The 16,464-nt window shown below is 44.2% G+C and overlaps 1 protein-coding gene across 4 annotated transcripts in view; it reads right to left on the reverse strand.

Annotated features, from left to right (window-relative positions):
- Nucleotides 1–13,664, reverse strand: part of LOC135550488 (seizure protein 6 homolog) — a 225,646-nt gene extending 211,982 nt beyond the window's left edge. For all 4 annotated transcript variants that reach the window (XM_064981358.1, XM_064981356.1, XM_064981357.1 and 1 more), the window contains exon 1: nucleotides 13,325–13,664. In XM_064981358.1, coding sequence (XP_064837430.1) covers nucleotides 13,325–13,409 — 85 coding nt within the window. In that variant the 5' untranslated portion in view covers nucleotides 13,410–13,664. The remainder of the gene's footprint in view (nucleotides 1–13,324) is intronic.
- Nucleotides 13,665–16,464: the final 2,800 nt, after the last annotated feature.

Here is a 16,464-nt window from a genome sequence, read left to right on the forward strand (position 1 = left end):
GTGTGTGTGTATGGTGTGCTATGATACATCTGGTGCTACTGTGGTAAATAAATAGCAACAGAAAAAATATTACAAAACAAATATCGATGGACAGAATCCACCCTTTGCCGGCCCTGTCTTTTGGGAGGAATGATAAGAGACATGCCTTGTTTATCTGAGTCTCTGTACCTGGACCATCTCTGGGCCTCTCCACACACCACACACTGACAGACAACTGTGATAGCAGCCTTTTGTTCTGCTAAAAGGACAGGGAGGAGGAGAGGGACGTTTTACAGGGAAATGCAGCAAATTGTGCAAATTCAGGAAAAGCATGTGAGATGAGTTGATAGCGACATCAAGGACATCAAGCCTTCAGATGATCTTTGGCACAGTATTCTTTCCCACGTCCCACTCCTCAGCCAGTCTGCGATAAACATCTGGGCTCCCCATTATAGCAGCCATTTCAAAGAAGTGCCTGCTACCAGGCACAGGAGTTACGTCTATGATGCTACTGATGTTATTGGTGAAAAGCAACAAGAGGGCAACAATGGTACCATCTGCAAGAGAGGCATATTTTTTGCACGTTTCTTCTTTGGCTAAGAGCTTGTTAGAACAACCCAGAGCAATTATAGTACATACTGTCTTTTTGGGATGACACTACATGCCTTTTGGGGCCTCGCCGTAGTCCATTAAAATGATTTCTCTTATGTTCCTCCCTACTTTCCCCACCGTTCTCAGAAGATGACTCACAATGTGAGAATATTCATGTTTGAATTGATGCATGTCTCAATGGTAGGCAGTTTTGGGTGTTTACCTGACTCCCAATTGTAACAGCAAAGCTTAAAAACAAACTATGTTATTTTTTCTAAGAGACAGACAAGAGAATAAGCATTTTTACCCCAGCCTTGCATACAGACAGTGTGTGTTGTGTGTGAACTGTGGGCAGCCCACTCTCCTGCCCTGGATCATCCCCTACTGTCATAGTTCCCTTTCTCTGTTTGCCTCCATAATCCAGATTTAATCCTGGGATGAACACACAGCAAAGGCTCATGTGCAGAGACTCCCCCACACTTGCCTGACAGACACACTCGCCCGGTAACTCTCAATGCAACCCAGTCCCCACTATCCTCATTTCCCATCTCAATATCCTCTTAAAATGATAGTGGAGAGAGAACAGCTCTGTGTTGCAACATGTGTTTCCCTCACACTACTATAATGTAACTTTTATTGTGATACGTAAACTGACACAAAAAGTGAATTGAATAAATTGCCCATTGTTGTGTTTCCTCATCGAGTCGAGAACATCTGAGACAATATCCTTTGAGTAACTCCGACTCCCAAACACCAGACTAAAATTGATCTAACAAACTTTGCAGTGTTGGGTTGGACCAGTAGATTGCAGTCTTAAGGGTGTTGTCTGTTTGCCTCTGCCATTCTGACTACTGTGTGCTACAATAACAGGCCTGTAGTCTAATGGAGCAGACTATGAGACAGGGTTAGCTAGATGCTACCATGGTACATCTGGATAATGTTCCAGTGAGCTCAACCATCCAGACCCCACATCTCACTGAGCAGGACAGGGTCTAACGCTCCTCTGATTACCATCCTCTCTCTGATTGGGCACTGAACCCTTTAACCTGCACACAATTCAGGGAGGAGTTGATTGAAAATAACAAACTCACTGATACTTGGTTTGTCTCTTTCACAACAAGACAAGCAAGAGCTGAATATGTCATCGCCAAGTAAAATAACAGTGTGTGCATCTGATCTTGGAAAAGTTCAAATAAATAAATAACATGCAAAATGCTTCATCAACGAAATATTGTGCATGTGCGTTTCTCTCCAGACTAGAAACTATAATAGAATCTGTGTCTGCTGTGAGTGTGAATCTGAGCCTGCCCTTTGCTGAGGCGTAGTGTGTCTCCAGAGGCGACCGGGTGAGGCCATCTATGTGATGATTGGCCTTCCCTATTCTCGCCGCATCTCTCCTGTGACTGACTGACGGGGTGTCATCTGCCATTCAAATGACAGCTCAGAACAGCACTATGTCTCGTCGGCCAGGAGACATCAGTCTGTTCCATTGTGGCAGGGGACAGGGGCCTCGCTTGATGTGACAAGATTGGATTTCTCCGATAACACGCTGCCGACATAGGGCTGATAACACGCTGCCGACATAGGGCTGATAACACGCTGCCGACATAGGGCTGATAACACGCTGCCGACATAGGGCTGATAACACGCTGCTGAAATAGGGCTGATAACACGCTGCCGACATAGGGCTGATAACACGCTGCCGACATAGGGCTGATAACACGCTGCCGACATAGGGCTGATAACACGCTGCCGACATAGGGCTGATAACACGCTGCCGACATAGGGCTGATAACACGCTGCTGACATAGGGCTGATAACACGCTGCCGACATAGGGCTGATAACACGCTGCCGACATAGGGCTGATAAACACATAGGGCTGCCGACATAGGGCTGATAACACGCTGCCGAAATAGGGCTGATAACACGCTGCCGAAATAGGGCTGATAACACGCTGCCGACATAGGGCTGATAACACGCTGCCGACATAGGGCTGATAACACGCTGCCGACATAGGGCTGATAACACGCTGCCGACATAGGGCTGATAACACGCTGCCGACATAGGGCTGATAACACGCTGCCGAAATAGGGCTGATAACACGCTGCCGAAATAGGGCTGATAACACGCTGCCGACATAGGGCTGATAACACGCTGCCGACATAGGGCTGATAACACGCTGCCGACATAGGGCTGATAACACGCTGCCGACATAGGGCTGATAACACGCTGCCGACATAGGGCTGATAACACGCTGCCGACATAGGGCTGATAACACGCTGCCGACATAGGGCTGATAACACGCTGCCGAAATAGGGCTGATAACACGCTGCCGAAATAGGGCTGATAACACGCTGCCGACATAGGGCTGATAACACGCTGCCGAAATAGGGCTGATAACACGCTGCCGACATAGGGCTGATAACACGCTGCCGACATAGGGCTGATAACACGCTGCCGACATAGGGCTGATAACACGCTGCCGAAATAGGGCTGATAACACGCTGCCGACATAGGGCTGATAACACGCTGCCGAAATAGGGCTGATAACACGCTGCCGACATAGGGCTGATAACACGCTGCCGACATAGGGCTGATAACACGCTGCCGACATAGGGCTGATAACACGCTGCCGAAATAGGGCTGATAACACGCTGCCGAAATAGGGCTGATAACACGCTGCCGACATAGGGCTGATAACACGCTGCCGAAATAGGGCTGATAACACGCTGCCGACATAGGGCTGATAACACGCTGCCGACATAGGGCTGATAACACGCTGCCGAAATAGGGCTGATAACACGACATAGGGCTGATAACACGCTGCCGACATAGGGCTGATAACACGCTGCCGACATAGGGCTGATAACACGCTGCCGACATAGGGCTGATAACACGCTGCCGACATAGGGCTGATAACACGCTGCCGAAATAGGGCTGATAACACGCTGCCGAAATAGGGCTGATAACACGCTGCCGAAATAGGGCTGATAACACGCTGCCGACATAGGGCTGATAACACGCTGCCGACATAGGGCTGATAACATGCTGCCGAAATAGGGCTGATAACACGCTGCCGACATAGGGCTGATAACACGCTGCCGACATAGGGCTGATAACACGCTGCCGACATAGGGCTGATAACACGCTGCCGACATAGGGCTGATAACACGCTGCCGAAATAGGGCTGATAACACGCTGCCGAAATAGGGCTGATAACACGCTGCCGACATAGGGCTGATAACACGCTGCCGACATAGGGCTGATAACACGCTGCCGACATAGGGCTGATAACACGCTGCCGACATAGGGCTGATAACACGCTGCCGACATAGGGCTGATACGCTGCCGAATAGGGCTGATAACACGCTGCCGAAATAGGGCTGATAACACGCTGCCGAAATAGGGCTGATAACACGCTGCCGACATAGGGCTGATAACACGCTGCCGACATAGGGCTGATAACACGCTGCCGAAATAGGGCTGATAACACGCTGCCGACATAGGGCTGATAACACGCGACATAGGGCCGATAACACGCTGCGCGACATAGGGCTGATAACACGCTGCCGACATAGGGCTGATAACACGCTGCCGACATAGGGCTGATAACACGCTGCCGACATAGGGCTGATAACACGCTGCCGACATAGGGCTGATAACACGCTGCCGACATAGGGCTGATAACACGCTGCCGACATAGGGCTGATAACACGCTGCCGACATAGGGCTGATAACACGCTGCCGACATAGGGCTGATAACACGCTGCCGACATAGGGCTGATAACACGCTGCCGACATAGGGCTGATAACACGCTGCCGACATAGGGCTGATAACACGCTGCCGACATAGGGCTGATAACACGCTGCCGAAATAGGGCTGATAACACGCTGCCGAAATAGGGCTGATAACACGCTGCCGACATAGGGCTGATAACACGCTGCCGACATAGGGCTGATAACACGCTGCCGAAATAGGGCTGATAACACGCTGCCGACATAGGGCTGATAACACGCTGCCGACATAGGGCTGATAACACGCTGCCGACATAGGGCTGATAACACGCTGCCGACATAGGGCTGATAACACGCTGCCGAGGGCTAGATGCACTGAGAGTCAGACAGAAAGACCCTGAGGGCACACACGCACACTGCCCCCTGGGCAAAAACTGTCAGAGGCGGCGTTGTTTCCATGTCATTTCAACAACAACAAAAAAACGTGATGATGTTGAACCAATGTGGAAAACTGATTGGATTTGTAAAAAGTCATCACCCAACGTTTAACCTAAATCCAATGACATGGTGACAATTGTTGATGATCTTACGTTGAATTCCAGGCTGCATCACATCCGGCCGTGATTGGGAGTCCCATAGGGCGGCGCACAATTGGCTCAGCGTTGTCCGGGCTTGGCCGGGGTAGGTCGTCATTGTAAATAAGAATTTGTTCTTAGCTGACTTGCCTAGTTAAATAAAGGCTAAATAAAAAAACAAAAAATTTAAATAATTCAATTTAGCTGAAAACTCAAGCATTCATACATTCGTGCATGCATAGATACACACGGACCTACACACACTTTATCCATCCATATGTTGCTTTGTATATTGCAATATTTTCTGAACAGTGAATAAAATATAACAAATGAAAAAATAAATATGCAAGAGTACAGGATTTACCATCACGGTCAGGCTTGTTCGATAGAGTGATGTTCCTGTCTCGACTTTAGGAAATCACACTGCAGGAATACGTCAGAAAATAAACTGCAGACTAAATTGTATTGAGTGAATTATTGACAAGGTCTACAGCTAATAATTATGGCTCCAACAAGCACATTAAATCCAATGATCTATGAACTGTACAGAGATTTACAATTACAATATACATGTAGAGGTGTTGCCTGTGTGGTTGTCTGTAGTGGTCTGATTTACACACACCTACCAGCCTAACTTCTCTATGTTATGTGGGTGTTGGGCGGGATTGGGAAAATAACACACTCACATACATGTATCATTGAATACCAAAAGAAGAAAAGAAAAAAATGATAAAACAAACCAATGTCTCCAAGCCGTTCCCTCTGTTTTCTACCTGTGAATCATCTAGCTTGAGAAAATAAAAACACACATACATTTACTTGGAGAGCCATCCACTCAAAGCCAGGTCCCTGAAGTGAAGTAGGCTGACCACATTCACATACAAGTGCTCCACAAGGAACAGCAGATAGATAATACATTTTAAACATGGCTGGAGAGAAGAGTACTATTTCACATACGCTATAATCACACCAGCCTCCAAGGCAGCTTTTTCTCTGTTTTCCAATGCATTGGCAATGAGCAGGGAGAGGGAGCTTCAGCACACTGACATTTAGCACTGTCTGCCTGTCTCGCTGTTCGTCAGGGCTGCTGGCGCTGGCTGGGCAGAATGGCTATATACACCAGGCTTTCATCTCACCACACACATACAATCCTCTCAACTGCAGTGGTCGCTCTACAGAAATATAGGCTGTGGCTGTCCTGGGAGTGTGTGATTTTGTTTCAGTGTAAATGATGTGGGTAGTGCAAGGAAAAATGATTGGTTTGTTTATGATTGGTTTGTTATTTACAAGTATAACAAAATGGACTTTTAGCCAATGCAGCCATATTACATAATATATTGAATCAGTCAACCAAAAGAAAGTTCAAACAATAGGTCAACTCAGTGATGAAAACATTCATAAATGAATGAAAGCGATGATATAATGACTGAATGCAGACAATACATCTCTTTACGTTTTTATTTGATCAACAACAACGAGGGACACAGGAGACCTCAGCTGGGCTTTGTCATTATAGCCTAATAAAGACAGAAAGCCTTGGGCTCGTCTGGCACCACATGACCACCTTCAGCTGAGTAGGCAACATCCACTTTTCAGGGGAAAAGGTAGACAGCCTGTGACACGGCTTCTGCTTCTGGACGTGCGCCTCGCTGTTTACATACAGTCCCAGTGAAACATATTGTATAGCAGCTAGCTATGGCACGTTTGCTAGCTGGCTCTCTGAAGTTGTTTCCAACCGGAATTGTGATACTCCATCTTAACTCCTCCACATTTACACGACAGCGCAGAAGAGAACCTCCACCGACAGTTTTTTTCCTTTCTCGTCATGACCAGAATATGGAGCATGTAGATTCAGGCATTTCTTTCAAGCCTGCTGCGTTAGGTTGCCAGAGGACGGATTTAACCTGAAAAAAGCCCAATAGACCAATCAATGTGAGGGCCTAACAGAGATCCGGCTCCTCTGCTAACTAATCGAAAGAAGAGCGTCCTAATTACAGGCCACTCACTGCACAGTCTGCAGTGACAGAACAGAACAGAACAGGCTGCCCCGTGGTTCCCCTGAGCGACAATGTTCAATATTTCTGACATGGCAGCAGATGTGAAAACCTCTCAATTATACATGCGGCAGGATCCTCTGGGATCATGGTTAAATACCTCTCAACACAGAGATGAGATGCTCACAACCACATCATAGCCCTGTTGGTAGGGAGAGTGCTAGGAGGTAAATGGCAGGAACCGAGTGGCACTCTTCTATAACAGAAAAGCCAAGCAAACCTACACAGGGGACAACAACACAATCAATATTTAGATATGTAGCACAAAGTAGTATGAAGTTGGAAATAAACTAATATGTTTTATTTTCCTAAGATTAGGATTGGATGGATAGGCATCCACTGGACTGCCTGCTATTCAGGGAAGAAAGCTCTTCTGCAATGGTCAATCAGTTTGAGATCTCAGCCTCCAGTATTTATGCTGCAGTAGTTTATGTGTTGGGGGCTAGGGTCAGTTTGTTATATCTGGAGTACTTCTCCTGTCCTATTCGGTGTCCTGTGTGAATTTAAGTGTGCTCTCTCTAATTCTCTCTTTCTCTCTTTCTTTCTCTCTCTCGGAGGACCTGAGCCCTAGGAACATGCCTGACATGATGACTCCTTGCTGTCCCCAGTCCACCTGGCCGTGCTGCTGCTCCAGTTTCAACTGTTCTGCCTTATTATTATTGGACCATGCTGGTCATTTATGAACATTTGAACATCTTGGCCATGTTCTGTTATAATCTCCACCCGGCACAGCCAGAAGAGGACTGGCCACCCCACATAGCCTGGTTCCTCTCTAGGTTTCTTCCTAGGTTTTGGCCTTTCTAGGGAGTTTTTCCTAGCCACCGTACTTCTACACCTGCATTGTTTGCTGTTTGGAGTTTTAGGCTGGGTTTCTGTACAGCACTTTGAGATATCAGCTGATGTACGAAGGGCTATATAAATACATTTGATTTGATTTGATAGATAACAGCCTGAATTGTTTTATACTTGAACAGCAATATCTACAGAAAACACATCACCAAAATCTAATATTCTGCTTTATCCGATTGCAATCGTTGTCTGAATGCGTACCTGTGCAAGTGTGTGCAGCTTCGGTTGTGTGTGTTTGCTTATGTGTGTGTCCTTTAAACTGCCTCCTTTAAACAAATCACAGAAAGGTTCTACTAAAATGGAATTAGTTTTGTGAGGGGGAGTGATTGGAGTGAGCTTTTTTAGTAGTCAAGCTGAATTTCGTAGTCAGCTCCCATGGCTGGTGTGGTAAAAAAAAGAAATCTGCCATCTGAGTCAATGTAGGACACCACAAAGTGTGGTAGTATTTAGCTAGCTTGTCTGAAAAAGAAAAGTGCGTAAGTCAGACACACTACCAATACCATTGTGTTTGTCTTTGCCCATTTTCAATTACTTGTGAAGCTGCTATCCCATTCCATGATCTATCCACAACATCATTATCTCACTCTGCTACTTACAATATGTTTACCCTTCCTGATGAATTCAATTACATCTTTTCAGAGGAAATGACTGTGGGGGTGGCCCTGCCTGGTTGAGGTCAACGTTGGCTGTGAATACTAAAACTACTCCTCCAAACACATTACACAGGCTATTACCTGTTGCCTTCCACACGGTGCTACCCAGTCGAGCTAGGGCCTCTGTGCCGGCCCAGATGAAGTGCTTTCTAGATGGGATCTGGCATTCAGAACAGGGGGAAGAGAGCTGGAGCTATCCCTGGGCTTAATTGTTTCAGAGAGCCAGCTCCTCTGCAGCCCAAGCACACGCCACTCCTGATTAGAGAGGTGTGTACGCAGCCTGGCAGAGCGTGAACACTGGGGTGGGGGACTGGGGGAGGGGCTCACCACACTGACTGTTTTTTTTTGTGGGACAAGGATTGTCGGATTGATAAGGCAAAAGGCCCAAGGGACGGCAGCTAAAAGCTCAGCCCACTCTGCTCTGCCTTGACAAGGTAGCAGCAGGCAGCACTCTATTCAGCTGAGAGATGGAGGTCAGAGGTCAAATGGAGGTGGACACGAGAGGCAGAGATGGAGGGAGAATCCACTTAATCTACATTGCCACTGATGTTGGCGAGTCACGCTTTTTCAATCCCTGACCCTCTCTTAACCGCTTCTTGCCTCGACCCTCTCTGTTGAGAGTGATATATCATAAAAGGATTGGCTGTGAGTGATGGGATCCGCCTCTGAAGAGATTTCTTATTTCCGTCGCTGCACGCATGGCCCGGGTGAAATGGGCTGCGGTCGGTGTGAACCCTCTAAATGTGCTTCACCCCACTGGAGATTACCAGGAGAGTGACGAGAGGAACCATCACGATCTGAAAACGGATGATAAGTCCTCCTGAAGAACCTGCTCATCAAATCCTTATCTATCACCAAAGAGCCATACCCAGGGCCACTTAGAGTGAAGCAATGGTAAACAGCCATGAAAGGTCCCATGCTTTTCTTTAGGCTAAGGTTGTGACGACTTAAGCAACCCCTTATTTATACCAGAACAACGGAATTAATTATACATTGAGTACATACAGCAACAAAATGTCAAATAGAGAGAATCATTGCAGAGTAAAATAAAATGTAATTAATTCAGAAATTATTTTAAAATAGATATTTACAGAATAGTTTCCACAAAAATATAAACCTTTTAAACCACATTTAAAAAGATGATGACGGACATTACAATGTACGTGACATACTGTAAGAGCAGAAAGCCTGACAAATGGCAGCATAAAGCCAGGCTGTATGCTGCACCTGGGAGGCCGAGAGAGGCAGAGAAGCAGGGAACGGCACTGTCAGGCGCCAAGCCCGGAAAAGGGGTCATTCTGGCATAATGACTCTCATTTACAATTGACAAGCTGAAGGAAAGCGAAACTAATTATGACAGCGTGCAGATGCTGAATGGCCCTTGATGAAGTTAATCACCAGTAATCCAGAAAACAGGTGTTGAACATTTTCTATCCCCTCCTCTGAAATTACAGGATGATCAGAATTCAAGAACGTGCAGCATAATTGAATGGGACGTCTGCTGCCTGCCTGTGTGCCACCCCCTCCCACCACCTTCCTAAAAACACTGTGAGGAAACAATTACTCCGGATCACCATGAATGACAGGCTTTCTCTCCTCACTCAAAAATGAGGTGGGGGTGTCACTCATTAATCTCTAAATTGATGGTGACTTTATGATTTTTTTTTAGGCCATAGACTGAATGACTGCATGCTATCGATTAAGAGTACATCAACTTACATAAGCTTGTAATTCTACTGAGAAATTGTCAATATTTTATTTTCTATGTTGTCTACAGTACATCTATCTGAAAGTGAAACTAACTACCCCACACCCTGTCTCAATATCAAGCTCCCACAAAACTTGGGGAGTATAACTGTGTCCCCAAGAACCAAAATAAAATATGGACTTTTAGTGAAAACCTCTGTCGTGCAATTTAAATTGATTTGCAATCCTTAGAGTAATAAGTACCTGTTTCCAGACATATTCCAGCCCCGGAACCCCCATCTAGCACAAACCATGGGTAATAATCCTCTATTCTTCCACAACAAGGCTCTGTTGAATGGCTCATTATTCTAATCATAGACTTTCATCTTTAGTACAATATTCAAACCAACACTGGCGTGTCAAGGAGAGCTCCATCAACCAGGAGGGGCTTGTAATTGATTTAATGAGCTGCAGGATACATAAAACATCCCCAAACTCAATCTCCTAGATCCCACCCCGTACATGTTAGCACATTCAGATAATGTGGGACACTGTACAGAGATAATGGGCTCCAAATTTCTGTGAAAATGTTGGAAACACAAACTACCACACATAAACCAAGATATGCAAACAAAGAAAGGGAAATTGTTTGTGTGTGTGTGTGTGTGTGTGTGTGTGTGTGTGTGTGTGTGTGTGTGTGTGTGTGTGTGCATGCGTGTGTGTGTGTGTGCATGCGTATTGTAGAGAGCATGAATAGCATGCATGATAGCCGCTCTTCAAAGACAAAGGAGAAAGGTGAAAGGTCAGACCTTAAAATAGCTTAAGATAGATGGTGATCACTGAGCAGTAATTACCCTGTCAAGATGAATACCATTCCATTGTATTTCAAGGTGTTAAGCAATTTGTCTCTAGCCAAAGCTTTGAATCCAGGCTGACATCAGCCATACAAAGAAAAGTGAAGCAAGGCTTGGTTTTCTGCTCCGTGAAAGTCTCATGCATTAAAAACATTGCTCAAGTTTACACAGAAAAAAAACACCACAAGGTCCCATTTACACCACTGATTGTTATCATTAAATATCTTCAGCCTTGAATGCACTAATGGAAACTATTAAAGGTACTTTGCTTAAAAAAAATACTGTGTGCATTTTGTTCCTTCTTCCAGGAGTGTTCAGCGGTGAGCGAGGGATGCTGGTCAGCTGGTGTGTTTACGGGGAGGCTGTTGTAATTCTTTAAGCAGTCAGCAATTACTTGATCTCATACTAAGCACTATGGGCTGTCACGACACAGAGAAGTTGTTGTTTACTTGATGCTCCGTCGTTAGGCCTAAATAATGCAGTCATAATAATGACTCAACATATGACATAAACGGTTATGCCTGGTGTCAGCTGACAGCTACTGTAACTTCATATCATGTCTTTAACTGTTATTTTGGCCATGTAATTGGTCAGCTGAATCGGTCAACCAAATCAATGGCTTGTAAAGTCAGTTGTCATAATTTGACACCAGGAGTGAAGACTTTTTAAAATTAAATCTAGTTATGTAAGTATTTATTGGTATGTCATCATCTGTGAATAAAGGGAACGTACACAACACATTATGCCGATGAGAAATCAGTGTATGACATTGAAATACCCCTTGAACATATTGGTCTACTGTACCGGATGACTGCAATAGAGAGAAGAGTGGGAAAGCTGTTGACGCAGCCTGTCGGGCTGTTTATACACTCTCACAGTTTGTACTCTATACGCAATACTCTAAGCTCCTTAGACAAATAGCTAATGGTTTCACACAAAGGGTAATTTGCAATTCATAGGGTCTTATTCATAAAGTATTTGATGGGATCTCTGTATAGAGAGCCTGAACAGTGCATTGCATGAGTTATTTACATGGAATTATGGATACAGAATAAATTGCATGTCTCATGATGCATAGACTGGCTCAGATGAAGTTTCTATGAAAAACTAAACTCATAGATCTGTAGGTGAAAGCAAACAGGTTAAATATTCACTTGCTCAGAGGCAAAAGGAAAACATTATGTGGTTTCTCATAATCATAGGGATGACTATTGTGGAGAGAAAATAGTAGACTAGCCTAAACTGGTTTAGGACATTTAAAAGTCACATAAATGAAGAAAGATTGGGATATTGTTTACAGACTACAAAGTTTGAGTGACATGGCTTTATAAAATTGTGTGGACAGAACATAAATAAGTGAGACCATTGCACCTAAAAATAAAATACATACATATATCTATATTTGTTTTAAAGACCGTTGCACTGTGCAATGGGTGGAGGTGTTTCCCGCTGTAGCACTCAACTGTGTCAAACAGCTCGGTCAGTAATCTTCATCTTCCTGAGGATTAGACTCTTATTCACCGTCTGCCACATGAACCATCTCACACAAACGGTAAAGGTCTGCTCACCCCGGTGTTGCGTAAAATGTTGTTCTAGGCTACTCCTAATTGTATGCTATATTATTGAATAGGACTTTTCATTGATGTTTCTTAACCAGAAAGGCAGTATTGTATGCCATAATTATTATATTCCATTACAGTTGTCCTTTGAATCCGGTTGTCAAAAACCGATAGTGAGTACAAAGTAGACTCCTAAAATGTTTGCCCATTTTAATGAATCAAGCATTATGATCAGTAGCTATGTTAATTGAGAGTGTATGTTATGTTTGGTGCAATATGTACATTTGTATTCCATATATTTACAGCATATATGTATTTATTAACTAAGGGCATGCTTAACTTTTGTTCCATGAGTTTAGTATGACTAAGTAGAGCTCTAGCTTGATTAAATGTATATAATGATGCAAACACACTCAGTGAAACATTTTTGAATATTACATCATGTTTTAAAGGAAGGAAGTAAGTAACTTAAGTCCCTGTGACGTTTCCTTTCTGCTTCCAAGTACTAAGGGCTTTTGGGGGATTTTACTTTATTGTAGACAGACTGGGATGCATGCGGGGATATCAGGGACAGAATACAGATCCTTGTCCTTAATGGACTTATGCATATAAACATAGATCTATACTAAGAGCGCAAACACACTTGTAGATCTGGTGCCAGGAACAGTTGATACCGTACGCAGAGCCGTAGGGGCTGATCTCGCAAATAGTCCACTATCGTAACAGACTGACATTAAAACATAGTAATTTTCCCCAGAACTCCACGTATAACTGAATCTATTTCTTACCTTGCCCATGTATGCTTGTCACCGCAGCAGCGAGAACCAACACCGTAAAGATGACGTGTAATTGGTCGTCTCTTCTTATACACATGTCTACTGAAGTCGAAGTCGCTCTCTGCTCACAGAATACGTCCTTGTATTAAATACTTTCCAGAGCAAAATAAGCAAACGGATAAATAAAATGTCCGTGAGGTCTGTGAAACACAGAGAAAAGCCGTGCTGCTTTTGCACTTATTTAGCAAGTCGAGCAATAAGTAGATCTGACAACAATCAACTGAAACGCAGAGCCCGTTTAATTGTAACGCTCAGTAAACGGATTCCTGGCTCTCTGTGCTGTCAGCACCGTCAAGACAGCTAATACGGTGCTGACGCTTCAGCACCATGGACAGCTCCTAGCGTCAGCAAACGGTACAACTTCCGCCCCGAGGAAAAGTTACTACTCCGTATAGGACTGTGCATTTCAAATGCGCAACAAATCACATGCTTTTTTTGTGGTTAGATATTTAAACTTTTTCAATGACTCTGGCATGTATGCATGCATGTTATTGCTATAATTTTGAGAACTCGATGTTAAGCATACATCAAAACTAAAAAAGTGAGCAATAGCTACATTTCAATGTTTGTTGTAATTTATAACAGTTACTGTTAACAACAAGGGAAACGTGTCTTATATAACTCACATAACAATGTATTTTCTGTCATCATGCATTCACTGAATACTAAAAAGGGCAACCAACAGTATAGGGAAAGTTCATCAATTGTGTAGAACAATCATGAATTATAAAGTATTGTTGGTGGTTAAACCCCTGTAGCCTCTTGTCTTGATGGACAGTAGCAATAATGAAATAGTGAGGACAGTCTGCATTATAAATCAACTTGCCTGAGCCTCATGTACACTGTGGTATTGAAGTAGTCGTATCTCCTTGTATAATAGTTCACTAGGTACTTCTTTTCATGCTCTTATGGTGAGATGGGTTTATTTTCCATGTGTGTCTGTTAAATGCACCTCTAGCCTGACTCTGGTTCACAAGCTGAATCTCACCTTGATGGTATTGAGCTATGACACCACATGGATTGCATCAATACAATGCATATGATGTACTCACTTAGCCTCAGTGCTCCCACCTAAAGTATTAGTAACCATGTGCCTGCGCATAAAGTAGTGCAGGGACGGAAATGGTGTGCATACAGGTCCATCATGCATGAGAAAAACCATTCACAAGAACAAAGAAACGGAGAGGAAGACAAGACTGGGAAGCAGGAACTACAGGATAACAGGGAGCAAACAGGACCCATCGCATCTAATGTACCAGGAATGCAAGTTATTGTTATTTCAGCATCGTGCCTAACTGGAGACATATTAAACCAAATTAAGCCATAATGTACATGGAGCTACATGTTTTCCCTCTTCCTGGTAGCTGCTCCACAGCCATGTGTCTTAGACATTCCAGTCATCCTCTTGATAAGTGAAGGTGTGGTGTGTCATGATGACTAGGCAGCGCCTGCCTACACCGTCACTCCTCTAGAAGGGATGTCTCCATTCACTAAGAACTCACTGGCTAGGACTCTCTGCTGGGAATTATGTTTATTTCATTTCCTGTGGCTGTGTGACGGTAATGTATGTAAATTGGATGTTATGGTCATCTCAGAGACACCCCTCCGTTGCTTTCTCTAGCTCTTTTTTTACTCTCTGCGTTTCTTTTTCTGTCTCTCTCTCCCTGTCTCTCTCTCACTCTCTCTCTCACCCACCCCCTTTCTCATGGCTGAGTCAGGCCTTGGTTTGGAATAAATGTGTCCCTCTGTCAGTGAAGCTCACTGGCCCAGTTAAGCAGCCCAGAGGTCTTGCTTGGAGCCAGAAGTTTGCATCCAAGCCTTAATTTAGTTAATGGGCAGGAGGCCCGGACAGCTAATGAAAACCGAGCCCATGAAATGAAATGGCCAATGTCTAGAGGTAATGAGCCGCACATCAGTGGCATGCTGCTACAAGCATTAAGGTAATATTCAATGGCATGATGTTTTAAAAGCATCTTGAGCTCAATTCACGCATTGGTAGTAAGGGCTTACCAATGATATGTATTAACCCTAGATAACTGACAGGGTGGTGTTGTTTTGATGCCACCAAGCAGCCATATTGGTAATCCATCATTGTAAAAAATATATATATATTTTGGAAGCTATAGAAATGCATTTATTAATGTCGACATTAATATTTGACAACTTTATTCTATAACATATACCTTAATGCATGCTTTATATTAAGAACTGAACATGAAAATGTAAAAAAAAAACTGTCCCCACTACAAAACATTCTTTGAAACATTTTATTGAAATACCGTAGAATTCCATTAATTCCTATGGTGGCCAGTGACTTCAAAGCTTCTTATTTGCCATTATATAGCATCAACAATCCAAGTTTTCTGTAATTGGGGCTTACTGTGTTTCATCTCACGTGCAACTGACACACAACAGATGCAAACTGGAGGCAATGTTCGAGATGTTTATCTGTACTGTTGTTGTGTTTCAGCCAAACCAGACAACCGGATGTCACATGGTATCAGAGGGCCTCTTACCACCCACACAGACTAGAATTAACCCTCAAGGGGATTTCTTAAAAGCATGCTGGGGTAATCAGCTCCCATCACATTCATACCATAGAGCTGACTACTGCAACCCCTTTAAGTTATACTTTCACTGAACAAATGTCAGCCATTAGGCCATTGTATAAAAATCTATGAGCTCTGAATGCACACAGATGTTCTCTATCCTGACGTTGGTTATCATTAGCTTCTAACTCATTTGCAGTATTATTCTCTGTTCCTTACATCAGCAGCGTAGAGGAGGAGTCATTCTCGCCCAGTCCAGTGTTAAAAACTGCTGTGCATCATCGAGTTGCGTTAAATGCATGGACTTTCTCCAGCTGAGCAGTAACAATGGGAGCTGAGTCACCCTGAATAAGGCTAGTTTAAAACAACAGGGTTACCCACCTGAAGCAGGAAGGAAGTGGTTCTGCCCTCCCCTCCTACTTGCCCCAAATGAGGCCTGCTCCAGTCTGCAGGGTCTAGGGCTCCAAGCCCCCGGCTGCAGGCTCTGTTCCCTTCCTCAGCTGCCAGCCGTATTTGTCTCAATAAGCTGGAGTGCCCTCACAG

Source organism: Oncorhynchus masou, chromosome 12, assembly GCF_036934945.1.
Source record: "Oncorhynchus masou masou isolate Uvic2021 chromosome 12, UVic_Omas_1.1, whole genome shotgun sequence".
Classification (NCBI taxonomy): domain Eukaryota; kingdom Metazoa; phylum Chordata; class Actinopteri; order Salmoniformes; family Salmonidae; genus Oncorhynchus; species Oncorhynchus masou.